General features: G+C 43.8%; 1 protein-coding gene across 6 annotated transcripts in view; it reads right to left on the reverse strand.

The window, feature by feature from the left end:
* Positions 1-1,314: 1,314 nt before the first annotated feature.
* Positions 1,315-25,296, reverse strand: part of ATXN7L1 (ataxin 7 like 1) — a 71,818-nt gene continuing 47,836 nt past the window's right edge. For 2 of the 6 annotated variants that reach the window (XM_034433632.3, XM_034433635.3), the window contains 10 exons: positions 25,071-25,296; positions 18,157-18,437; positions 15,175-15,282; positions 12,225-12,307; positions 11,145-11,401; positions 9,315-9,510; positions 7,317-7,438; positions 4,462-5,422; positions 3,079-3,153; positions 1,315-2,867 (listed from right to left, as the gene is read on the reverse strand). In XM_034433632.3, coding sequence (XP_034289523.2) covers positions 2,826-2,867; positions 3,079-3,153; positions 4,462-5,422; positions 7,317-7,438; positions 9,315-9,510; positions 11,145-11,401; positions 12,225-12,307; positions 15,175-15,282; positions 18,157-18,437; positions 25,071-25,296 — 2,351 coding nt within the window. In that variant the 3' untranslated portion in view covers positions 1,315-2,825. The remainder of the gene's footprint in view (positions 2,868-3,078; positions 3,154-4,461; positions 5,423-7,316; positions 7,439-9,314; positions 9,511-11,144; positions 11,402-12,224; positions 12,308-15,174; positions 15,283-18,156; positions 18,438-25,070) is intronic. The other 4 variants (XM_034433634.3, XM_087873366.1, XM_087873365.1 and 1 more) reach the window with 3 other exon arrangements.

Below are 25,296 nucleotides of genomic sequence, written 5' to 3' on the forward strand. Positions count from 1 at the left end.
TTCAGCTCCGGTTCAGCCCCCGTTCAGCTCCGCTGCATATGTGCGCGTGCCTCCCGCCGGCCAGCTGGTCTTTAGGTCTCTGCCACGCAGGGCGCATGTGCGGGGGCCGTGCGCGCATTGCATTTTGGGGGTTCGGCCGTGCGCATGTGCTTTGGGCACTCGGTCCATAAAAGGTTAGCCGTCACTGGCTTATAATTTTTCCTGGATAACCCTGGACCCTTTTTCTTTGACAAAGCGATAAAGCACTGCGTGTTTTTTTTCTTAGAAACATATAAATTATTTTATTTACAAAGCCATGTTACAAATAATAATAATAATAATAACAATAATAATAATAAAGCAAAACCAACAAATAACAAAAGAAATACAATCGCCCGCTAGAGAATATCTCTAGGCCTGGTGCTAAAACATTGGCAGTATCAGTCAGATACATACGTTTGTTCTTTATTTTCCCTTTTCTCAAAACTGTAAGTCATAAATTTTTACTATTTACATCTACTTTCAACACTTACAATTATCACAAGCATGGAATGGTTTCTCTCTTGATACTGCTAATACATAAAAGGTGCAGGAGGAGGAAAATAGTGTTACAAAATATGGGTCCGTAGAAAAGAAATCCACTGTACACATATGGCAATTTTTTTTCATTTTTAGAATGATTGGACGTGCTTATCTTCAAAAGTCTTCTTCGAAAAAGGTTCTAAAATCTGTAGTAGGAAAGCATAATTGAGGAGGTGCAAATTTCACTTCTGTGCAACAGTTTGTTTGTTTTTTTTAAAATTTATTTATTTCCCATGACTGACCAGCTATGTAAAACCCAAAGTTTCGTTAAAGTGCCATGGGTAAAACAGCGTAACAAAATAGAAGGTGTAGATAGAAAAAATTTTCTTCTTTTTTTTTTTTAAACAAGAGTTCACTGAGAATCGGCAATAATAGAATATGCTGTATAAACTATTCTCTACAAAGGTTGATCCGCACTATGTACAATTGTTAACATCGATACAAAAGAAGGCATACAAAGTTATTCCAAGTTTGCTTTTTTTAAATTTAATTTAATTTTTTTTAAAATATGGCTGACTGGGCCTATGCATTGCGTTATGTGTTAACGACCAAAGTTTCTGTGCCTCTATTGCTGGAAATCACGTCTTCTGGAAAGCTGGGGGTGTAGAAGGGAAAATGGTTGGAAAGGAGGGGCGAAAAAAAAAAACAGTTTAACAAATGCTACACTACAATACAGTCTGGTCCAGTCCATTTCCATTTTTAAAACCACATTATATATATACCATTTTAGTATATATAATGACCTTTTTAAAAAAAAAAAAAAATGATGGGACAAAATGTGGAGGGTTGTATTTGATACTTAGGTTTCCAAAATTCTGTGAGATCTAAGTCACGGAAAATGAAACGTTATTCCAAAACACCCACAAATATCCAGCTTTCTACATAATAGATGCATGTTAAGCTAAAGAAGTCTTGACATTATTAATTTTTTCCTTCAGCAGCCACTCAAAATTCATATTCATTGTATCTTTCCCCACCACCCCCTCAAAAATATAGATCAGCAGTTCGATCATTGGAGTGTTGTTTTGCTACTGAAATTTCATAACTCCTGCAGCTACACAACACAAAATAAATTAGTTTTTAAAAAACGAGGCTCTGTTCCTACAACCAATGACAAAAAAAAAAAAAAAATTGTGCAAAAATAAAGATATGTACATATTTTTTTTTCCAATCTGAAGAATGTACAATAAAACGTAACTCAAAATACATGAAAAATACAACCATTGCTTATATTTTCTTAAGTTTCACATCGTTCATGAAACTACTCTTGTCACTTCCCAAGTATAAGAAAAACATAAATTACAATAACATTATAAAAATTATTTGGAGAATATTTTCTAATTTCCCCCAAAGAGGCCTAGCCTTGTTTATTGTTGTTAAACATTTTTTTCCCCTATGTTTTAAAATTTGCCGTAAGCCTTTACTTTAAAAGGAAAGAAGCTAATAAATCTATTTGCATTCGTTTTTCATTTCTCCCCAAGATGTAAATAAACCGGCATTTAAGTGCACTTTTAATTCTGTAGAAAGAAAAAGTTATTTCCTTTGTAGTAATTTTGTAAGTACCTTAGTATAATTGGTTTCCTGATTACAAAAAAATCTACTTTCGTTTTTTTTAAAAAATCAGTAATTCCTGTAAAAACATTGTCAGTGCAATTCGACTGATGCAATTTCAGTTATGTCCAACTTCTGTCTTTTATTTTAGAATAATGCTTTACGAAGGACAGCAGTCCTTTTCTTAGCCCCTTCACCCAGGGCATGAGGAAAGGGTCACACAATATTCCTATAATATTGGCAATAGTTAGATGCGTTAACCCTTCAGTGTGTGGCAAGAATCTAGAAACACTGAAACTTGTAACCGTTAAGTCAGCAAAATGGATGGACATTTTTCTTTTGATCCCGAGGACAATAATTAATACAGAAGTTACTGCAAATTGAAAATAATAGCTTTGCTCAATCTATTCTCTTTTTTATCACAAATGGCATTATTTCAAAATGTCCGCCACTCTCCCGTTGTTGCAAGAAACTTAAAAAGAAAAGAGTAAATTTCCTTCCGAAGGCATTAATTTAAAAAAAAATCAAGACCGATTGCACAGATCAGAGGCCAACACATGTAAGAAATTAAAGTAAACCATGACTACAAATTTTATGGGGGAAAAAAACGAACGATTTTAATACAAAATTACGAAAAAATATCTGCAGGACACAGAAACCAATAAGCTGGCTTGGAGAAGGGCTGCAAAAATATAGAGATGGTTCTCCTTATTTCACGGAAGAGTCCTTATCCTACCAGGCCGACTTAACGTTTTCTGAAAAGAGAAAATAAACAGTTCACTTTACATGACAAATGGGATTGTGATGAATTTTTTAAAAACACACACGAACGGTCACTAAATGAACCGTTGCAACTTGTAAAAATAATGGACTTGCTAAAATAAGCCACATTTGTTGACAATAATACAGCAATTGAGTGATGCATATTATGATTTAAATATAATTTAAAAAAACAAACTCACTCACTTGTTTGTTGTGCATTAGATTTGATGTACTTGAAGGACTGGACTGGGACAAAGCTACACCACTGTTTTTCCCAATCTGCAAATAATGATACAAATTATTATGATAATCTGCAAATAATAACAACGATAAAACAAAAAAGAGATCCTTATTTCCATTGATTCCTGTTTCACTGGAACAGAGTTTTCATTTTTTTAAAAAAACCAATTGTTCTTAAACACATTAAAGGAAGGCTTATTTCCAGCAACCTAGCCTGAGATATGAAAAATGCTGACACAGGATGTTTCAGGCCTAAGCCCAGGGGTGGGGCTGCTGGGGGTTCGCAAGGGTTCGGGAGAACCTCTAGCGAAGATTCTGTGCAGTTTGGAGAATCCCCAACTCCCACTCCTGGCTGACCCCGCCCCTCCCCAGAGTCCCCACGCGGCCCGTTTTGGATGCAGGTTAAGTTCAGAGTGCGCGTGGAGTTCGTGGAGGGTGAAAAACGGGCCTACCGGAAGTTCGGGAAGCGAGCCTGTTTTCAGCCTCCAGAGCCCGGGGAGGCCGTTTTCGCCCTCCTGGAGGCTCGGAAAAAGCCTCTGGAGCCCGGGGAGGGCAAAAATGCACACACCTCTCACCGTGGTTCAGGAGGCCGACTAGGCCACACCCATCCTGCAACTGGGCAGAGAACCTCTTGCTAAAATTTTTGAAGCCCGCCCCTGCCTAAAAAGATTGTGCTGATTTTTTTCTGGAAATCTCACATGGATCCCATTCTGAGATTTCTCAAGAAGACTGACTTCTTCTAAGACAGGGGTGTCAAACTCAAGGCCTGCGTGTCGGATCCGGCCCACGGAGTGCTTAGCTCTGGCCCACGGGGCCGTCCTGGAAACAGCAAAGGACCGGCCTGCGGTACCTCTGCCAGTGAAAACGGAGCTCGGGGTGTGTGTGTTTAGGGTTAGCCCCTCCCAAGCATCGTTTTCGCTGGGAGAGGGCTAAAACATTTGAGCATGCAAGTATTTGTATTTGAGTATGCAAGAAGGGACAGGAAAGGAGAAAGGGAAAGGGGAATGACAAAGAAAAAGAAGGAAAGATGGGAAGAGAGCACGGAAGGAAAAATAAGGAAAGAAGGGAAGGAAGAAGGAGAAGGAAGAGAGAAGGAAAAAAAGAAGGGAAGGAAGAAGGAGAAGGAAGAGAGAAGAAAAAAGAAGGGGAAGGAAGGAGATTATAATGAGAGTGAGGGAGGATCTGAGGGAAGTCCTGTCTTAGCCACCACAGGCGCCCCTGACATGAGTGACATCAAGCTGGCCACGCCCACCCCGGCCCCCTGAGGTCAAGCACAACCCTGATGCAGCCCTCAAATGAAATCGACTTTTAACACCCCTGTTCTAAGACCAACCAAAGCTGACTTACCGGTCGAGAGATGGCGTTGTTTGGCGTATCCGGCACCGGAGAAATGAGATTGGCTGTGCTCTTTTTATGAACACTATTCATTCCAGGCATTTTAGTGATTTTACAGGCTTTGCTGCTAGCGCTTGAGTTCTTGCGTTTTTTCCCTTCCGATTTGTCAAAACAAAGGGGCAGAGAAGAGACCGCGTTGTGCGGGGCGAGGGAGTGGTCCGCCAAAGGGTGCACCAGGGAAGGGACAGAGAAACTGGAGGGGTCAATACTGCTCACGACGATGCTCATATGTTTCACCGAGTCCGCCGCCGCGCTACCGGAGAGCGAAGTCCGTCCTGAGGGCTCTGATTTGGCACTGAAGGGGCTTGTTCCGTTGTTTGTGTTGTGCACAGACAGGCTGTTATAGGAAGCTGTCGCCTGGTAAGAATTGAGGGTGGAACTGGGGTTCAAGACGCAGTTCTTCCTGTGCGCCCCTGAAAACGAGGACGAGGAGGAAGTCTGCAAAGATAACGAGGAAGAGGAGGAGGAGGAGGAGGAGGAAGACGACGGCAGCTTTCTCTTTTTGTTACTCGAAGGCTCGTCGCCGCGACACAATAGGTCTCTGACTTTGGAGGATTTGCTGGTTTTCGTTTTGGATGGCTTGTGAGACGGGGAAGGGATGACGGCTGGCAGCGGCGACAGGGCGGACGGCATCTTAAAAGTGGAGTCGACGATGCTCAGGCTGGCCGCCACGTGCGGGAAGGCGGTGGCGTGGGACGTTATGGAGTTGGTGTCCGACGCCGTCGCCAAAGCGGCGTTGGACAACATGGCGGAAGTCATGACGTAAGAAGGAGGGATTCTTGAGCTGACGGGCGCGGAGGGAATGTAGGCCGAGGTGGGGTTACTGAAAGGTTGGAGGACGGAGGACGGGAAGGGGCTGCTGATATGGGCTGCTGGAGACGGCATGGGGCTATCCACCGCAGGAGGGATCTTCCTAAAGTATGGAAGGAAAGAAAGACACGTTGGGATCAGGGGTGAAATGCTACCGGTTCGGTCCAGTTCGCCTGAACCGGTAGTAAAAAATATTTTTAAAACAATTCCGACGATCAGCTGAGTGACGTGAGATTGTCGGAACTTTTTAAAAAAAAAAATTAGCATTTTTTTTACTAAAGTTAAACTGGTAGTTAAAAATGCTTTTAAAATGTAAAAAAAGAGGCTCCGATGATTACAGCTATGGCGCGCAATCGTCAGAGCTTTTTTTTTTTTACTTTTTAAAGCATTTTTTTACAACCTATTCACTGAATAGGTTGTAAAAAAATGCTTTTAAAAGTAAAAAAAAAAAAAGGCTCTGAAGATCGCGTGCCACAGCTGATCACCATCCTCCACGGGGTTCTACTTATCCCATGCCTCCTTTTGGTGTGCACTGCATGCGCGCACCTCACATTTGGTGCGTGATGCGCACTGCGCGCAGCACACATTTGGCACGTAGCGCGCATGTGCAACCAGGAAACCGGTTCAGATTTCACCACTGGTTGGGATGGAGGCATTTTCCTTCAGTCCTACCCAACATCCTTAGCTAACGAAGCAGAAAGAGCTTTCCTACAAGGATTAAGAAATAGGAACGCGGACTCAGATTTCCACAGTTAAAGGTTTTATCCAGGGTAATGACTGTTAACAGCCACTACATAGGACAAAGAGGCAAAAGATTGGCAGAACGCATCCATGAATGCCAACTAGCGGTCAAAAGACATGGTGAAAACTCTTTAAATTTCGAAGCACGTGGAGAGGCTTCACCAGAGTTTCAACTTTGTGACCGTCCTAGACCAAGTCAAAAACGCTCGAGAATTGCTGGAAGCCTTGGCAGTCTGACAAATTAGCCATCAGTAGATACATAAACAATATATATACATCGGTGCAAGAGAGACAAGCAACTAGCCTAAAAGGGGGAAAAAAATAGACCAGGACACCTTCTGACCTCTTCAACAGAGTAACAGAGTCGGAAGGGTCCTCAGAGGTCTTCTAGACCAACCCCCTGCCCAAGCAAGAGATCCTGTACCATTCTGGACAAATGGCTGTCCTGTCTCCTCTTAAAAACCTCCAGTGATGGAGCACCCACCACTTCTCTATTATGACATCAGTCCATGAATATAATCACAAAGCTTTGCCTGTAAAACTCATTATATTATCATATGCCAGAATCTTGATATAAAAAAGGTATTAAGAAACATGTGAATTAACTGAATTAACAGGGATGTTTTTATTGATTATTTACTACATTCAAACCACCTTACCCTTCTGTTCACTCTGCATCATTCACATGTAACATGATAGACAGAGATAGATGATAGATAGATAGATAGATAGATACCCTGTTTCCCCCAAAATAAGACATCCCCTGATAATAAGCCCAATCGGGCTTTTGAGCGCATGGCAATAAGGCCAAGCACTTATTTCAGGATTCAAAAAAATATAAGACAGGGTCTTATTTTCGGGGAAACACGGTACATAGATAGATGGAGGGAGGGAGGGAGGGAGGGAGGAAGAGAGAGAGAGAGAGAGAGAGAGAGAGAGAGAGAGAGAGAGAGAGAGAGAGAGAGAGAGAGAGAGAGAGAGAGAGAAAGAAGCAAGTTTTTCTCAAAATGTGGCTAATACTTTACTCCTTTGTAGTTACTAAAAGTATTCCTATTCCGCAACGTTACTATTATCCTTGCTTTGGCATTAGAATTACACATTATTTATGCGCTATTTTTTTTGCAGAACACTATTAAGTTAGTATTTTCTTTGCCTCTCAGTCACCTGACTTGCGAGTTGGGAGGCAAATAAATTTGATTTAAAAAAATAAACAAGCATTAAAATAAGAACTATCCAGACAACACAGATATACTTACTTCCACATTTGTGAGTTTAAGTGTTTTTCTACCATAGAATTTAGTGCTAGCCGAAAATGGTCCCATCTCCTATCAAATACGTAGTATCCTCTTCCCATCAGGTGACTTCCAAATGAACAGAACTAGGAAAGGAAGAGGAGGAAACAAAAGAGTAGTATTTTAAATACCACATTAATCTATCCTTGCATTCGAATTGTTGGTTAAACTGTGGCTTTGCTAGTAACATTATTGTAGGAAAGAATGGTATGGTCCGTCCGTCCCATCATCCCCCCTTCAACAGGGTTTGGAAATTGTGAGAAAAGGAGTGGCAAAATTTGGGGGCAGAGTGAAAAGGGGCATCAGCCTAGAATCCCTGCGTAGCCACAAGCAAACTACGCCCAACCTCCCTTGAATTCTGTTGATCCTTATCTAACCCCAAGCAAGCGCTGACTGTTAGTTAGACTTGGTCTTTCGCGCCTGATAGAAGTGACCTTATCTCTCCCATTTTTCCTGTCCGAATTGTACTTTCCAAAATTTGTGATTCTTATAAAAATTATCCATGGTATGCAAACTCCAGTCGGTGCAAATAGTAGTTGCTCAGCAAATATTTGAGGGGAATTCAAAACTTCCGTTTCAATTATTTGCATTTACAAAAGGTAACAATATTAGGCAAAATATTGCCAGTTGAGAAACAAAAATAATTTAACGACAAGGGTTGCTAAACAGTTGTGAATGGCACAGCTAATGGAGAAAAACTGGGTGTGGGGGGGGCTGCAACAGCCTCCTGCAGCCCCGCCAGCGAAAATGGTTGCTGTTTCCAGGCCAGTCCTGTAGGCCGGATCTAAGCACCCCACGGGCCGAATCCGGGACTGGCGTTTGACATCCCTGGTCTAAGAGCAGAGGTGGGATTGAAAGATTTTAGCAACCGACACTCCAGATACTATACCAAAGAAATACAATATCTAATTTTACATATTATAACGGCAGCCAGGATAACACATGCACAGAATTGGAAAAGCAACACTCTACCAAAAGAGGAGGAGGTGATAAAGAAAATTTTGGATTGTGCAGAGATGGACAAATTGACGAAAGAGATAAAAGAAAAAGATGAAACGGAATATTATTTAATATGGAATAAACGGTATAAATGGCTATAGAGAATAACAAACAAGGATTATTAATGTACCACTAAACAGACAATGTATGTAAAGTAATCTATAGATACAATAATATGTATAACAGACAAAGAAATGTATATATAAATAAGTAAGGAACAAGGGAACCACAAATATATGTGAAGACGGGGAGTGGAAAAAACGTGAATTGTAGAGGAATACCGATATGAAACTGTTGTAAAATGGAAATTTATCTTTTGTGTTTGTTTCTGTTTTTGTTTTTAAAGAAAAATAATAATAAAAATTATTAAAAGAAAAAAAATTTAACAACCGATTCTCTGCCAGTTTGCGGGTGGGCATAGGGGCGTGGCCTAGTCGGCTTCCTGCACCATGGCCGGGGGGGGGGCGTTTTCGCCCTCCCCATGCTCCGGAGGTTTTCCTCGAGCCTCTAGGAGGGCAAAAAGGGCCTCCCCCGAGCTCCAGAGGCCCAAAACGGGCCTGTTTCCGAACTTCCAGTAGGCCCATTTTTCACCCTCCCAGAGCCACCACGCGGGCCCTTGCACTTACCTGGCATCCAAAACGGGCCGCGTGGAGCCTCCGGGGAAGAGAGGGGCGGGGTCAGCCAGTCCTTGCAACTACCGGTTCAGATTAAAATTAACATCCGGTTCACCCCTGAATCCCACCCCTGTCTAAGAGCACATGTTGCACATCTGCAGACAGCCAGAGGCAGCTTTTCAAGCAGTCGATCAAGAACTCCTATAAATGCACTGAAAAATGTCTTCTTTTGGGCCAATGCAATTTGTCGAAGGCCTCTCCTGAACGCTTGACGTAGCCCTAACATTCAGCCATCCATAAATGCCACCAACAGATAAGGTTATAAGGAAAAAAAAAAAGAGAGAGATACCCCAAGCGGCCGAGGATGGTGCCCCGAATAGGAGCAGTCTAATTTTTCGGCTTCTTCGGTTCCTTCTCCTTCTCCTTCATCGCTGGATAATCTGCAGAGTAAGTCTCCCCCCAAGGCTGGGAGAGGCAATTCTTGTACGTTCCCGCTGTGATTTGAAGAGGTGCTGCTGCTGTTTATGCTGTTTGAAGAGGAGGGCCTAAGGAGAGGTTAAAACATCACGTCTGTAAAAATGGGCGGCTGGATAAATTTGATTAAAGTAAAAAGTTCACAGGACCACATCAGGTTCAGCACTGAAGTTCTACAGGTTATTTCGCAGAAAGCAAGAAAGAAAACAAAAACCCCGCTGAGATTGTTAGCTTAAGAAGTGACTCGTATAACCCTTAAGTTCCTTGGGATTCAGCGAGACTGACCTCTGAAAAAATATCCAAAGAATCTGACTGTACCACCATGAGTTTAAAGCAGGCATCCTCAAACTATGGCCCGCGGGCCGGATACGGCCTGCCAATGCAAAGTATCCGGCCTGCGGAGTGGTGTGATTAAGCCCCGCCTCTCACCGTGGGCCTTACCTTCTAGCGAGCCAGCTGGAACGCCAGCTGCGGGGTGATCTCGCCGGTGCAGCCTTGCTTGTAAAGTACTGCTTTAAATTAAAAGTCTTTGAAAATAATTTAAACCGGAGCTTAGGAAGGAGAAAGGCAAAAAAATTGGACTGTTAAATTGGCCACACCCACCCAGTCACATGACCACCTAGCCACGCCCGCCCGCCCAGTTCGGGGCGGGGGCAACAGCCTGAGGGACTGTGAATCGGTCCCCCGTTTAAAAAGTTTGAGGACCCCTGGTTTAAAGTCAGAAAGACGTGTGTTAAAGATTTCCTATAAAAGCCGACACACGTAGCGAAATTTTGCTGTATTCTGTAGTTTCCTATCAATTTAATTCCAATTTTAGTTGATTTACTATATAGAACTCTAGTTGGAAGTTTACAAGTTTGGAAATATACAGTTGGGAACTCAACTCTGGTTGAGTTCTGGTTTGGGGTACAGGTGGTCCTCGACTTACGACCACCGTTGAGTCCAGAATTTCTGCTGCTAAGCGAGACAGTTAAGTTAATTTTACCCCATTTTACGACCTTCCTTGCCACGGCTGTTAAGTGAATCACTCTAGTAACTAAAATGTTGCTAAGTGAATCTGGCTTCCCCACTGACTTGGCTTGTCAGAAAGTCGCAAAACGTGATCACGTGACCCAAGGACACTGCGACCGTCATAAATATGAGTCAGATGACAAGACTGAATTTTGATCACATGACTGTGAGGATGCTGCAATTGTTAAGTGTGAAGAATGGCCATGAGTCACTTTTTTTTCAGTGCAGTTGTAATTCTGAACGGTCACTAACTGGATTGTTGTAAGTCGAGGACTATCAGTACAGCTGGTCCTTGACTTACAACAGTTCGTTTAGTGACCGTTCAAAGTTTACAACGGTACTCAAAAAAAGTGACGCAAGACCCATTTTTCACACTTACTACCTTTCGCAGGTCACGTGATTTACAGCTTGGCAAGTGTCTCACATTTATGACGGTGGCAGTGTCCCAGAGTCACGCGATCCCCCTTTCGATGAGCCGAGTCAATGAAGAAGCCAGATTCACTTAACAACCCTGTGACTAACTTAACAGTTGCAGTGATTCACTTAGCAACTATGGCGAGAAAAGTCGTAACACGGGGCAGGACTCACTTAACAAACGTCTCACTTAGCAACAGAAACTTTGGGCTCAATTGTGGCCCTAAGTCGAGGACTACCTGTACAAAGGACTTATGGCTTTAGGCCAGATATTACTCACCTAGGAAATACTGAGTTGGGCTGTCTAGATTTGGCAGGTGATGCTCCTTTAAGTTCTTGCCCGGAGTTCGCGGATGATCCTGTTACGGCATCTGCGCCTGATATGGGTTGGCTTTGATGCGTTTCCCTTACGGATTGTGGGTGATCTTTGTCTTTCGTCACTTCCTTTTCCCGCGATCGAGCTTTGTGTTCAGCTAGAAGGATGTCGAACTGCTTTTTGCGACCTAAAACTGCTCGTCGATGGTTAAGAGAATGAGTCTACAAAATAAATAAGTAAAGCGGTTAAAAGGTGGTGAGAAGTTCGAAGTTCCTCTTTGAAATCCAAAGAGATTCCATTCTGTTTCTCTTTCTCTCATTCTCTCTTTATATTAAGTATTAGCCTGTTTCTCCCCAAAATAAGACATCCCCTGATAATAAGCCCAATCGGGCTTTCGAACACATGGCAATAAGGCCAAGCGCTTATTTCAGGGTTCAAAACAATATAAGACAGGGAGAAACTGGAAAATAAACCGGGTGACGTATGGGCAGGAGGTTGGAGTAGAAGACCTCCATAGTCCCTTCCAACCCATATTCGGTTTATGTCATCTGTGAATCTGTCCTGGAGGGAAATATTCCTTTGCTGCTACCATGTTTCCCGAAAATAAGACCCTGTCTTACATTTTTTTGAACCCCGAAATAAGCGCTTGGCCTTATTTTCAGGGAGGTCTTATTATTTTGGGGCGCATGGAGCAAGATGGGGCTCCTCTTGCCTTCTTACCTGATTTCCTATTCTGCATTTAAATATTTTCGGGGAGGGCTTATTTTTTTGGTGGGGGGGGGCTTATTTTAGTGCATGCGCTCAAAAGCCCGATTGGGCTTATTATCAGGGGATGTCTTATTTTCAGGGAAACAGGGTAAGAGCGTTTCTTAATAGAGTTTCTTAATATTAATAGAGTTGAAGGCCAGACATCATATTTTTGGCCCGGTTAAAAAAACCAGGGACCTAAAAATATTCCTACAGAATAACAATTATAGCCTTCAGCAAATAACTATCAAATAACTATCATAGGATTGTCATATCTCAACCAGGAAGAAAATGTACCTTGCAGGTGAGTGACCTCGTGCAGGGTTTCTTGGTTTCGGGGTCCAATACTCCGCAATGTTTATTTGGGTCAAACTCTCTTTCTGTTTAAAAATACATAAAATAGGTTCTTTAAAGAAAAAGCGACGGCATAATATTACGTGAACAAACTGGAAAGACACGGCAAGGCTGCACATCAAAAGGGACGTGTAAAAATAGCGCATTTTCTCTAAACTGGGCGCGTTTCCCTTCTGGTTTTTAACCCATTTCAAGGGAGAAACCACGAGCAAGGCCTACATACAATCCGTGGCCCTCTAAGAAATAATTAGATAATCTGATTATTAGGAATAAATGAGCTTCAGGGTTCTGAAGGAAGAGAAGGCTGGAAAGGATTATCAAAAGGAGCAGCTCAGGCACCTCTGCCTCCTGAATTTGTATGTGTGTAATATAGAAGACCTCTCTGGGGCCACACTTAATTGGGGTCACTACAGTAGTAGCCCTCCACTTACAACAGTTCACGTAGTGACTATTCAAAGGTACGATGGCACTAAATCAAACTGTTGTAAGCAGGGTGGATTTGATTTAAATCGAGTTGATTGCTGCTATTGCTATTTTAATACCTTACAGACCATGATCCAGGAAACCGTTGTTTCTCTGGGGAGAAATGGGGCAACTTGCCACAGCCAACTCGCTGTGGCCAACTCATCATGGACAACTCATTGCTGGATAAGTCACCACAGATAACTTGCCACAGGCCAACTCACTGTGAGGCAATTTAACAATTCTATATTTTGTATGGTTATGAAAGTTGGACCATAAGGAAGGCTGAGCGCCAAAGAATGGAGGCCTTTGAACTCTGGTGCTGGAGAAGACTCCTGCGAGTCCCTTGGACTGCAAGGCCATCCAACCGGTCAGTCCTAGAGGAGATCAACCCTGACTGCTCTTTAGAAGGCCAGATCCAGGCCAGAAGGCCAGAAATAAAATTATTATTATTATTATCCTGAAGAGGAAATTCAAATACTTTGGCTACCTAATGAGGAGGAAGAACTCGCTGGAGAAGAGCCTAATGCTGGGAAAGACTGAGGGCAAAAGAAGAAAGGGACTGCGGAGAACGAGGTGGCTAGATGGAGTCACTGAAGCAGTCGGCGTGAGCTTCAATGTACTCCAGAGGATGGTAGAGGACAGGAAGGCCTGGAGGAACATTGTCCATGGGGTTGCGATGGGTCAGACACGACTTCGCAACTAACACTAATTATTTAAAATAAATATATTTTTTTTAATTTTTGCCATTCACGTTTCATTTTGCATCCTTTCCTTAATGATTCTATTCCACCATTTCTTTGATTTTAGTGTAACTCTTGTCCAGCAGCAAGTTGGCCAGGGCGAATTGTCATCGACCCTTCTCTTGGTGTCCCTGAATCCAGAAGAAGAGCTGCAGGGCAAGAAAATTTTAGAGCAGGCGTAGGCAACTGGTGGCACTCCAGATGTTTATCTTAAGTTCTCCAATCTTTGACCCTCAGCTATGCAGCTCAAGGATGTTTCAGGACTCTCGTTCAACCACATCTGGAGTGTCAGAGTGTTCTTGTTTATCCACTGCTGTCCCGGAATTTAAGGATTAGGCGAAGAAGCCCTGTTTATTCAAAGCTTCACTGCATATGAAAAATTGAGTTTGACTAACATTAAACACCGATTCCCATTGTTCATGGCTACAAACAAAATTGAATTTTTTTTTTCTCCCCATTATGCTGCTTTAAAAACACACACAATATAACAGGGTGCTTGCTCCCAATGCAGATGTCTTGAGAAATCTTGAGTATCTTATCAAAACCTGAAAGGATCCGTTAATGGCATCCAAAATTTATTCTGGCAATAAAAAAAATCTGTTGCAATTTTAATCACTACAAAGCGGGAATATGATAGGGATTTTCAGAATGGGTTCAGTTGGCCATTTGCTAACTGTTTCTTTCTTTTCAAGTCTAAAATTAACATTTCTTGTGAATGGCTGAAAAAAATCTCTTTTCCTGCAAAGAATTTCCTTTCTAGGTACCACACTTCATTTATTTTAGCTGAACTTCTCCTCCCTCTTCTCTTTCTCCTCCTTTCACCTCTTTCTCTTCCCTCCTTGCTCCTCCTCCCCCTTTCTCCTTTTGCCTGCTCCTCCCCGCCTCTTTCTCCTGCTCCTCCTCCCTCCTTCTCTTCCTCCTCCTCTACCTTTCTCCCCTCCCCCTTTCTTTCTCTTCCTTCCACCTCTTCCTCTTGCCTTTCTCCTCCTGTTCCTCCCGCCTTTCTTTCCCCTGCTCCTTTCTCCTCCTGCTCCTCCTCCCTTCCTCCTTCTCTTCCTCCTCCTCCTCCTTTCTTCTTCCTCCTCTTCCCTCTCTTCTCCTCTACCTCCTTTCTCCCCTCCCCCTTTCTTTCTCTTCCTCCTCCTTCTATCTCCTCCTTCCACCTCTTCCTCTTCCCTTTCTCCTCCTGCTCCTCCCCGCTTTTCTTTCTCCTGCTCCTTTCTCCTCTTCCCACCTTTCTCTTGCTCCCCCTCCTTTCTCCTCATGCTGCTCCTTCTCCCTCCCTTTCTCCTCCTCTTCTTCTCCCTCCCCTTCTGCTCTTCTTCCCTCCCTCCTCGTTCTCCTTTCTCCTCCTCCTCCCCCCTTCCTTTCTCCTCCTCATTTTTCCCCCCCAAGTTGGGCAAGTAAACCATACAAAACCCACATTATGCCACCTGGATACCACTGCTTAACGGAACGTATGGAGGGAGGTGGAACACATAAAGAATGGGGGGCGGGGAATGGAGACGGGGGATTGGAACATGCAAATGCAAGACTTATGTCATGCCTGACCATGGATTGTCCTGACACGTAAATCAGAGATGAAATCCCCCCCCTCTCCCCGTCCCCAGGTCCCTCCTGTTCTTTCTCTGACTGTTTCACGATGATGGACCTTCTCTAGGTCTTAGTCTTCTCTAAGTAGGACATACCCAGCTCCTTCAGCCTCTCCTTATATGACTTGCCTGCTGGACCTTCTGTCACCCTCCTCACAGACTCCTCCTTTCCTCTTTGCTGACCACGTTCTCGCACTCTGGCACCTAGTACAGAACACCAGACTCCAATTGAGGACCAGCCAATGCTGAGAAAGAGGATACTATTCAGTTACTCTAGCGAGGACGCGGCTATTCTCTCCGCAGAGGCTAATCACGCCGCCGCGGTGGTGGACGGTTGTGCCACGGCCTAGGAAGAAAGCCGTGGTTGCCTCTCCAAAGCGGAGGATGTTGAAATGTTTGCGAAAAAACACCATTTTTTTTTTTAAATAAACAGGGAGATAAGCCTGCCCTTGTGGAACTCTGCTTCAGTTCTTATCAAAACGGGGGAGCCCATCGGCCGGTTGCGGTTAGCAGATATTGTAATTTTGAGTTCTTCGGTTAGCGGGAAAGCGTTCACCCGTGGAGGGAGAGAAGGTTGAGTCCCACGGGGAAAATGCCCACCCAGAATAAAAAGGGCCAGCTTTGTGGGGGCTCCATCCCTGGAGGTTTTTAAGAAAAGTTTTTTTTTTTAAAGAAAAGTGGGAACAATTAATCGATGGAATGGTTTGCCTCCAGAAATTGTAGGTGCTCCATCTCTGGAAAGATTGGACAGCCATTTGTCTGAAATGGTTATCGGGTTTCCTGCTTGAGCAGGGGGTTGGACTAGAAGACTTCCAAGGCCTCTGTTGTGGCTCCGTTGCCTGAGTCTGGGCTATTGACAGATGCAGACTCTGAGAGTGAGGGAGAGGAGTTGGCAAGGCCTCCCTCTCCAGGACCCTCCTCTCTGGCAATGCCTCCAGAGGACACCGAAGGCCAAAAGATAGGCTCAGAGCCAAGCACGTCCCCACAGCCACAGGTGGACAGCGACGAAGAAGATAAGTGCTGGCTGGACCCTCGGCAGAGGCGCAGGGAGAAGCGTGCACAGCAGAGGGGAAGGCGTGCCAGAGATTAGCTGAGTCACTGGACCACACCCCACAGGGTATAAATGTGGGTGTGGTGGCCGGTTCAGTTTGTGACGAGCAAAAACTGGAAATAATCCATGATCTCTGCGTTACTGGACTTTGCCTGCTTTATCGGACTGCATTTGGATTAATCCTTGTATTGTTGAAACTCTGCCTGTTTTATCGGAATGCTGGCAGTCTAATCTTTGTTTTGTGTGAGTAAAGTCTGAATTGGCAGCTAGCCACTGGGTTGCTGCCAGCTTTATCTTCAAAGAATTTTGTCGTGTGGCTTTGTTAACTCCGGGCCATCCGTGGGGGTGCGGGTGTGGTACAGGGACAGAACAGCCTCTTCCAGCTCTTGTTATTCTGTTTTAAATCGGGAATTGAAACGGCAGTGCCATTAGCCTTCCCAAACATGCTGTAGTGTAGGCAGATGTGTTGACTTGTGACAACCCAAGATATTAGGAGTCACTAGGCTGAGAAACTTGCTCTTCACTCTTATGCAATGGGACACAGGAAGTCACTGTTGTAACTCCCTTCATAACTTGCCTTCTGCCCTTGCCAATAAAACTACTGAAATGTTTTCCTTACCAAGCCAAGTCACAGTTTAATATTTGCTAGAGGTTCACCTTCTGAAAGGTTGGGTTTGAATGCTTATGCGTTCAACCTCCGTTCAATTGTTTTATCAAAAGAGTTTCGGCTTCGGGGGGGCCGTCAAATTCTGTTCTGCTTTTCAGGATTTCGGTTTTGTCTCCCTTCACTTTTAAACACACAGTCGTAATTTAAGGGTTAGTAATTCCTTGCGTGCATCCGATGGGCAGCTAAAATGCAGCAAGCAAAGGGGAGGGGGGTCATTGTAACAGCGTACGGAAGACAAAACAAACCTTGGTTGCAACAAGACAGGCAGGCATGACGGTTCACACATGAAGGCAATGTTGGCTGATGGGACATAGAATGGGCACCTACCTTATCCAGATGTGGCATTTCTCAATGGGAGAAAAACGGACTGCTCTAATAAGTCAATGAATGCCACCGAGCACTGGGTTAAACCCAAGTCTAGTGGGAGGAAAATAACCTAATCCGTTATTTATTGTCCGGATAAACCGGAGAGCAGTCCGAGACGTTCCATCGATATTATCAACGAGGCAACCAACCTCTTGGTTGTAAGAGAATTTAATACAGGTAGGCCTCAAACTTACAACAGTTCATTTTAGTGACCGAAGTGAAAACAGCCCTGGGAAAAAGTGACCGATGACTGTTTTTCACGCTTACAACCGTGGGTCATGTGATCAAAATTTGCATCCTTGGCAACTGACTCATATTTATCATCTTTTAACGACCCCATAATCCCTTGCGGGGTGGAGTCTGGGCAACTGAATGGAGCTGAGTGTTTTACTGGCCGGATGCCCTTCCTGTTGCCAACGCGGAGTTTTTTCCCCCCAGCAGATATATTCTCAGTGTGCCCGGAGAGAGAAATATCTGCCTCTACCTAGGATCGAACTCACAGCCTCCTGATTGTGAGGTGAGAGCGCCACCTCGAGGCCACCGCACCACTCAACTGACTCATCTTTATAACGGTTGCGATCATGTGTTCCCCTTTTTCTGACAGTCAAATCCGATGGGGAAGCCAGATTCATTTAACCAACCATGTTACTAATGCAGTGACTCCCTTAACGGCCGTGGCGAGAAAGGTCGGGAAACGGAGCAAAAGTCACTTAAGGACTGTCTCTCTTAGCCACAGAAGGGAAGGGTGGTCCTAAGGCGAGGATTACTTGTATTTCGTCTTTGCCAAATTACGCTGCAACGGTAGCTCACAAAAAGAGGAGAAGTCCAAAGCAAGCTGGCCTCTCATTTGATTGGCGTTGACATTTGATTGATATTTTAAAGCAGAAAGCTGGGCAAGAGCTGGTTGGGGAGAACGATCGGTTTCTTAAGCAACCAGCGTCCTCGTAACGAAGGACGGCATCTCGTTAAAAGTCGTGCCGCCGGCGCCACTTACCTGAAACCCTCTTGTAAGACTTGTTACTGTTTTTGGTGCTGTTTTGGTGCTTCTTGTCTACGGGTGTCACGAGGCCTCCTTTGCCGTTCAGAATCTTTTCGGGCGACGGCGGCACCGATTTGGATGTCAAAGCGGACTTGATTGGAGCAGGGACGGTGGATGACGAAGAGGCGGAGGAGGCGGCGACGGCGGGAGTGGCCGTCGAGTTCATTTTAACGTTGGCACCATCTGCCTTCACTAGGTTAGGGATTTTCTCTAGGCTGACTACGGGAACAGGAACACTGAAAGACCAAAAGGAAAGGGGGAAAAAATCTTCAAGATGTATTTTCTGCACCACTCACACTAACGTCACCTTGCTTTTCTTCTACGTGACACTAACGCAGGAATTAAAATTTCACGCTGACAAATAAGCGAAAGGTCCTTTGCCCTGCCAGCTTCCCACTGATAAAGTCACTGGGGAAGACGGCAGGAAGTCTGAGCTTGGTTGTTTTCTTGCAGGCGTTTCATCAGCCAAACTAGGTTGCATCATCAGTGCTAGCGCTGGTTCTGTAACATTTTACGTAATTACTGGCTGCTTACTATAAATCTGACTGTTAGTATAAAAAACTATCAGCATTTTTAAAAGACATAAAGATCGGCTTTGGTATAAATTAATATGGCAGATATTATTCCACGATTTTACCAACTGTTAGCTTTTTGATTTCCTGTTATCAATATTTCAACTATGTGCAGGCTTAATTTTTAGACTTAATTCTAATAATAATTATTATATAGATACGCAATCGGAGAAAAAAATACTATTGCGTCCCCCAAATCTTTCTTTGCCTGTTTCTTTTCTTACACTTTTGAAATATTGTCTCAAGACACATCGATATCGCACACAGAGTAATCAAACCAGTTAAATCGCTTCCAATTATGTGTTTTACCAGTAAAGCAGTGCCCAGGTCACTTCACACAAATCTGTTCCTATCCAATAATATCAGTATTATTGCGTGCTAAAAACATGTTAGACAGTGGTGGGTTTCAAAATTTTTTACTACCGGTTCTGTGGGTGTGGCTTGGTGTTCATGGCAGGGGAAGGATACTATAAAATCTCCATTCCCACCCCACTCCAGGGGAAGGATACTGTAAAATCTCCATTCCCACCCCACTCCAGGGAAAGGATACTGTAAAATCCCCATTCCCTCCCCAATCCAGGGGAAGGTTACTGCAAAATCCCCATTTCCTCCTGATCAGCTGGGGCTTGGGAGGCAGAGAATAGATGGGGGCGGAGCCAGTCAGAATTTTTACTACCGGTTCTCTGAATTACTCTAAATTTCCACTACCGGTTCTCCAGAACTGGTCAGAACCTGGTGAAACCCACCTCTAATGTTAGAAAACCAGGCATGCATGTATATCTATATATTACTGAACTTCTCCTGTCTTCTGTAATTGTTCAATTCATCTAAAGAGTGCATGACAGAGCAAAAATTTTTTTGAATCAAGATATCTCAAATCCATTAATTTAAGAAAATGTGTACAAAATCTGGGATCCTTCCTCCTGTGTAATTGAAATTTCAAGGGTCTTCACACCAGTTGTATTCGCAAAGTGTAGCCACTGTAGTGGCGCCACTATCACCCGCATCACTTGATTGTGATTTCTTACATTCCCTGCCAGCTTCTCACTGATGAAGTCATTGGGGAAGACGGCAGGAAGTCGGAAGTCACTTTGGCTCCACTGCTTTTCTACTTCCCCATGGACATGTTATTTCTCTGTTTGTGTAAGAAAATATCTTTGAAACAATGACCGCCTAGTATTATATATGAAGCTGAATTATGAAACATCTGCCTTCTCTTAAAAGAAATCAAAACTGAACCAAAACTTCCTTTTAATGTCTCGGGGCATATTAAATTTCTCACAATCAGGACCGTGTTATTTACGTAACTGCAGTGAAAACGGCTTAAAAGGGGCAAAAAGGCCATAAAATCGGGCGTGAATTGCTTAACAACCATCTCACTTAGCAATGGAAATTCTACTCCCAATTGTAGTCATAAGTTGAGGACTCCCTGTATAAAGGTTTGGTCAGCTGACAGGACAATTCATACAGTAGCTATATTTCTTTCTTTGCTCATTCTCAATCGACTTTTTGGCAATCAAGGGTCCTCACATTTCGTATTTTTGCTGTGGGGAAAAGCTACAAAATGGGCAGGGCTAACATCACTCACGTGAACAGAAAAGGGGGATGGGGGGCGAAGAAATATTTATTTATTTATTTTATTTTATTTTATTTTATTTCTATACCACCCTTCTCCTGCGGGACTCAGGCGGTGTACAGCCAAGATAAAACATAGCATATAAAATTTAAAAAACAATTTAAAAAACAATTAAATAATTTTGGCCCAAAGTTTAAAACAACCCAATTAAAACCGAATTCAATTAAAAACTGAGAGGATGGGATCAAGCCAGCCCGGCTAGATGGAATAGGTGTGTTTTCAGGGCCCGACGAAAAGTCTGGAGGTCTGATATCGTGCGTATCTCAGGGGGCAGGTCATTCCAGAGGGCAGGTGCTGCCACAGAGAAGACTCTCCCCCTCGGGGTCCCCAGCCGGCACTGTCTGGCCGACGGCACCCTGAGGAGGCCCTCTCTGTGCGAGCGAACCGGTCAGTGAGAGGCTATTGGCGGCAGAAGGCGGTCTCGCAAATACCCCGGCCCTAAGCGATGGAGCACTTGAAAGGTGGTCACCAACACCTTGAAGCGCACCCGGAAGACCACAGGAAGCCAGTGCAGCTCGCGCAGGAGAGGTGTCATATGTGAGCGCCCCGTCGCTCCCATAATCCCCCGCGCGGCCGCATTCTGGACCAACTGCAGCCCCCGGAATGTTATAATATAAATGTACAATTGATGATAGAAGTGATAGACTAGGCAAAACTGAAAGGAAATTGGAAAGAAAGTATATATTAATATAAAATTGGGAATGCTCGGATACCAAGGGGAAATATTAAACAACAAAGGAGAAAGAAAGGAGAGAGGAGTAGAGGGTAAGATAGGAGAGGAAAGGAGAGGGAGGGAGAGGATGTTGTGGCCTGCCAGCGGCCTGCATGGATTGTGGCTGATCCCGACGACGAGGAGGCTGGTATGGTGTCGCGCCAGCAGCCTGTGCAGCCGGCGCTTGAGTCGGACAGCAAGGAGGCTGAAGAGGATGTGGTGCCAGAGGCAGAGACTCAGCCAGGGCCTTCAGAACTTCCAGAGGCTCCTTCAAGTGAAGAGAGTGAAGTGGAGGAGCCTCTTCTCAATGCTCGAGCACGCAGGGCTGCCAAAAGGCAGGAGTGGCTACTCAGGAGGAGGTCTCCTCGAGAGTAAAGCTTGGGGCTAATTGGCCACTCCCTTAGCCTATTTAAGTTCGCACATAGCTGGCAAATGTTGCTGGAAACAACGTTTGGTCCTACGCAGAGCATTTTGAGAGTGAGGGTTTTTTGTTACAACTTGGTTTCTGGGCTGATTGCCAACCCTTGTCGGACTTTGTTTAATATCTGTAATTCATAGCAGGCTGATAAGGACATTTGTGGTTAAAGCCTGCATTTTGAAAGCGGTCTGTTTGTATTAAACAGAGTTTTTGGAGCTCTGTGTGTGTGCTACACTTCTTGGGACCCGTAGCTGGGGCAGAACAGAGGAATGGAAAAAAGGGGAAAGGAGAGGAAGAAAAGAGAGGGGAAAAGAGTAGGAGAGTAAGTTAGAAAGGGGAAAAAGAGGGGAAGAGTGGGGGAAAGGAAGAGAAAGTAGGGAAGAGGAAGGAGAGGAGGAAGGAAGAAATTAGGAGAGGGGGGGAGGTAGGGAAGGGAAAGAAAGAAGGAGAAGGAGGTTTGTTGTAAAATGAGGGGAAAGGGTAGAAGAGCAAGCCCGAATGCAATTAAAATGTTTTATTGTTATGCTTTCTTTAGAAAAAATATGTATATGTATGATTAATATAGATAAGAGAATGTAAATTTACAATATGTGTATAAGAAATAAAAATAAAAATCTTTTTTTAAAAAAAGGAACAGGACTGCCTTTTTCAGGTGCAATTTGGGAGAAAGTTAGTTTTTTAATTGTGATGGAACCACTGATGAAATTACATTACAATTTTAAAGGCTCCCCAAAAGCTCAAAATGGCCCCCAAAAAACTGGACCAATCATTTTCAGGTACAGGTAGTCCTTGACTTACGACACAGTTCATTTAGTGACCGTTTGAAGTTGTGACGGCACTGAAAAAAAGTGATTTATGATCATTGTTTCAAACTTACGACCATAGCAGTATCCCCATGGCTGCGTGGTCAAAATCCAGACATGTGATTAGCCGATTCTTGTTTATGACAGTCGCAATGTCTCGGGTTATCCCCTTTTGAAACCTTCCAACAAGCCAAGTCAAGGAGGAAGCCAGATTCCCTTAACAACTATGTTACTACCTTAACAACTGCAGTGATCCACTTAATGAACGTGGCAAGAAATGGGTCAAAATTCATTTAACAACTGTCCTGGTTAGCAACATAAATTTTGGACTCAGCTGTGATTGTAAGTCAAGGACTGCCTGCACTAAGAGAAAACTAGGAAGTTTTGATAGCTATTCCTGCAATCTAAAAGAAGCATTTCATAGAACTGAAAAAAAGTGCAACAAATAATAGCAATAGCACTTATATATCGCTTTACAGTACTTTAAAGCCGTCTCTAAGCAGTTTACAGAGTCAGCCTCTTGCCCCCAACAATCTGGATCCTCGTTTTACCCACCTCGGAAGGACGGAAGGCTCAGTCAACTTTGAGCCTGGTGAGATTTGAACTGCTAAATTGCAGGCAGCCGGCAGGACGCAGAAGTAGCCTGCAGTACTGTACTCTAACCACTGCGCCACCAAGGCTCATAATCAAAATGACCACAGTTTAGCCGTGCTCTATTGACAAGACATATTTACCCACCTAACTCAGATTTTATGACAGCTATTCCTTGGTGATATAAAACATTTGTTTCCAATCATCTCCTCCCAATTATGAGGTTTACGTTGATTTTTTCAAATAACCTTTAATCCAGGGGTGAAATGCTCCCGGTTCGGACCGGATCACCTGATCCGGTAGCGATGGCGGCGGGTGGTTCAGAGAACCGGTAGCAAAAATCCCTGCCCCCTCCGCAGCTGAGCCACGCAATCATCAAGGGCTTTTTAAAAATTATTATTTTTAAAAGCATTTTTTCTACAAACTCTTCGGCCGAAAAAATGCTTTTAAAAGTAAAAAAAAAAAAGCCTCTGATGATCGCGCGGCTCAGCTGGGATCATCAGAGGCTTTTAAAAACATTTTTTTACAACTTCTTTGGCTGAAGAGGTTGTAGAAAAAATGGGTTTTAAAAGTAAAAAAAAATAATTGGCCACTCCCACCATCACATTACCCCCTCAAGCCACGCCCACAGAACCGGTAGTAACACATTTTACATTTCACCACTGCTTTAATCCTAAAAGACAGGAGATATCTTATGTGGCAAGTCTTCTGATTTCCTACCCAGTATTTTTCAACCTTTAAGATGTAATGGACTTCAACTCCCAGAATTCCCCAGCCGAGAGTTGAAGTCCAGACATCTTAAACTTGCCAAGACCGCTCCAGAATATTTCTTGCTAAATTTAGAACCGCTCGTTTCAAATCCAAACCGGAGCATGGTGAGCTCAAAATGTTTTGAGCTGAAATCATTTTTGCACGCTAATGCGACTAATTGAAACCGTGCTCGTTTCTAAATAAAACCACATTTGTTTCTTTTTTGGGGGGGCGTTTGGTTTCTGACTGCTATTTTGTAAGACGTTGCACAAACGTGTGAAGTGGAATTAAAAAAAAAACAAAACTTAAAATTTCCATAAGAATTCTAGAAATGCACATTGAGGCCTTCTTTGCTTTTAGTTTTGAATAAGTCTCACACAATATAATTATGTTGTATAAGACTTCAGTGAGTTCCCCCCCCCACATTTTCTTGCCATGTTTGTTAAGTGAATCACTGCAGTAGTTACGTTAGTTAAGTTATTAAGCAAATCTGGCTTCCGCATTGAGTTGTGACTATGGGGAGGCTGCAATGGACATGAGTGTGAAAAATGGTCATAAATCATCTTTTTTGGTGCTGTTGTAACTTCAAACGGTCACTAAACGAACTGTTGTAAATCGAGGACATGTATATGTCGTCATCATCACCTTTTAATAACCCCATAATCCCTTGCGGAGTGGAGTCTGGGCAACTAAATGGAGCTGAGTGTTTACTGGCCGGATGCCCTTCCTGTCACCAATGCGGAGTTTTGTTCAGCAGATATATTCCCACTGTGCCCAGAGAGAGAAACATCTGCCTCTACCTAGGATTGAACTCACAATCAGGAGGCAAGAGAACCACCTCTAGGCCACCACCTCTAGGCACCACTCATTGGGCATCCCTCACATCCTGGACATAAACTCCACCCCTTGGGATGGCGCTCTAGGGCACTGCATGCCAAAACAACTAGGTAAGGTAAAGGTAAAGATTCCCCTCGCACATATGTGCTAGTCGTTCCTGACTCTAGGGGGCGGTGCTCATCTCGTTTCAAAGCCGAAGAGCCAGCACTGTCCGAAGACGTCTCCGTAGTCATGACCGGCATGACTAAATGCCAAAGGCGCACGGAACGCTGTTCCCTTCCCACCAAAGGTGATCCCTATTTTTCTACTTGCATTTTTTATGTGCTTTCGAACTGCTAGGTTGGCAGAATCTGGGACAAGTAACAGGAGCTCACCCAGTTATGCGGCACTAGGGATTCGAACCGCTGAACTGCCGACCTTTTGATCGACAAGCTCAGTGTCTTAGCCCCTGAGCCACCGCGTCATTCCAACTAGACAAGAAATCTAATATTGGAAATCTAATACTGAGAAAAGAATATGAAATCAAGAGTCTGCAAGAATACCAACTTACCAAGGTTTATCTCTTGAGACTTTTGAAGAAAAGACCATATGCAGTTTGCTACTGGAGGTAATGAGATTGTCTTTGGGCGTTTTGAATGGCTTTGCGTTGTTGTTTACGGAGTTATGGCCACTGATGCAGGATTTCGGCTTCATCTGTATTAGGCATGCCCTGGAATTGCAGGGTCCTGGAGATGCTGGAGATGAGGAAGATTTACACATTGAACTGTGTCTTCGTT

The sequence above is a fragment of the Pantherophis guttatus genome, chromosome 7 (assembly GCF_059756535.1).
Source record: "Pantherophis guttatus breed Tessera chromosome 7, ASM5975653v1, whole genome shotgun sequence".
In the NCBI taxonomy this organism is placed as follows: Eukaryota; Metazoa; Chordata; class Lepidosauria; order Squamata; family Colubridae; genus Pantherophis; species Pantherophis guttatus.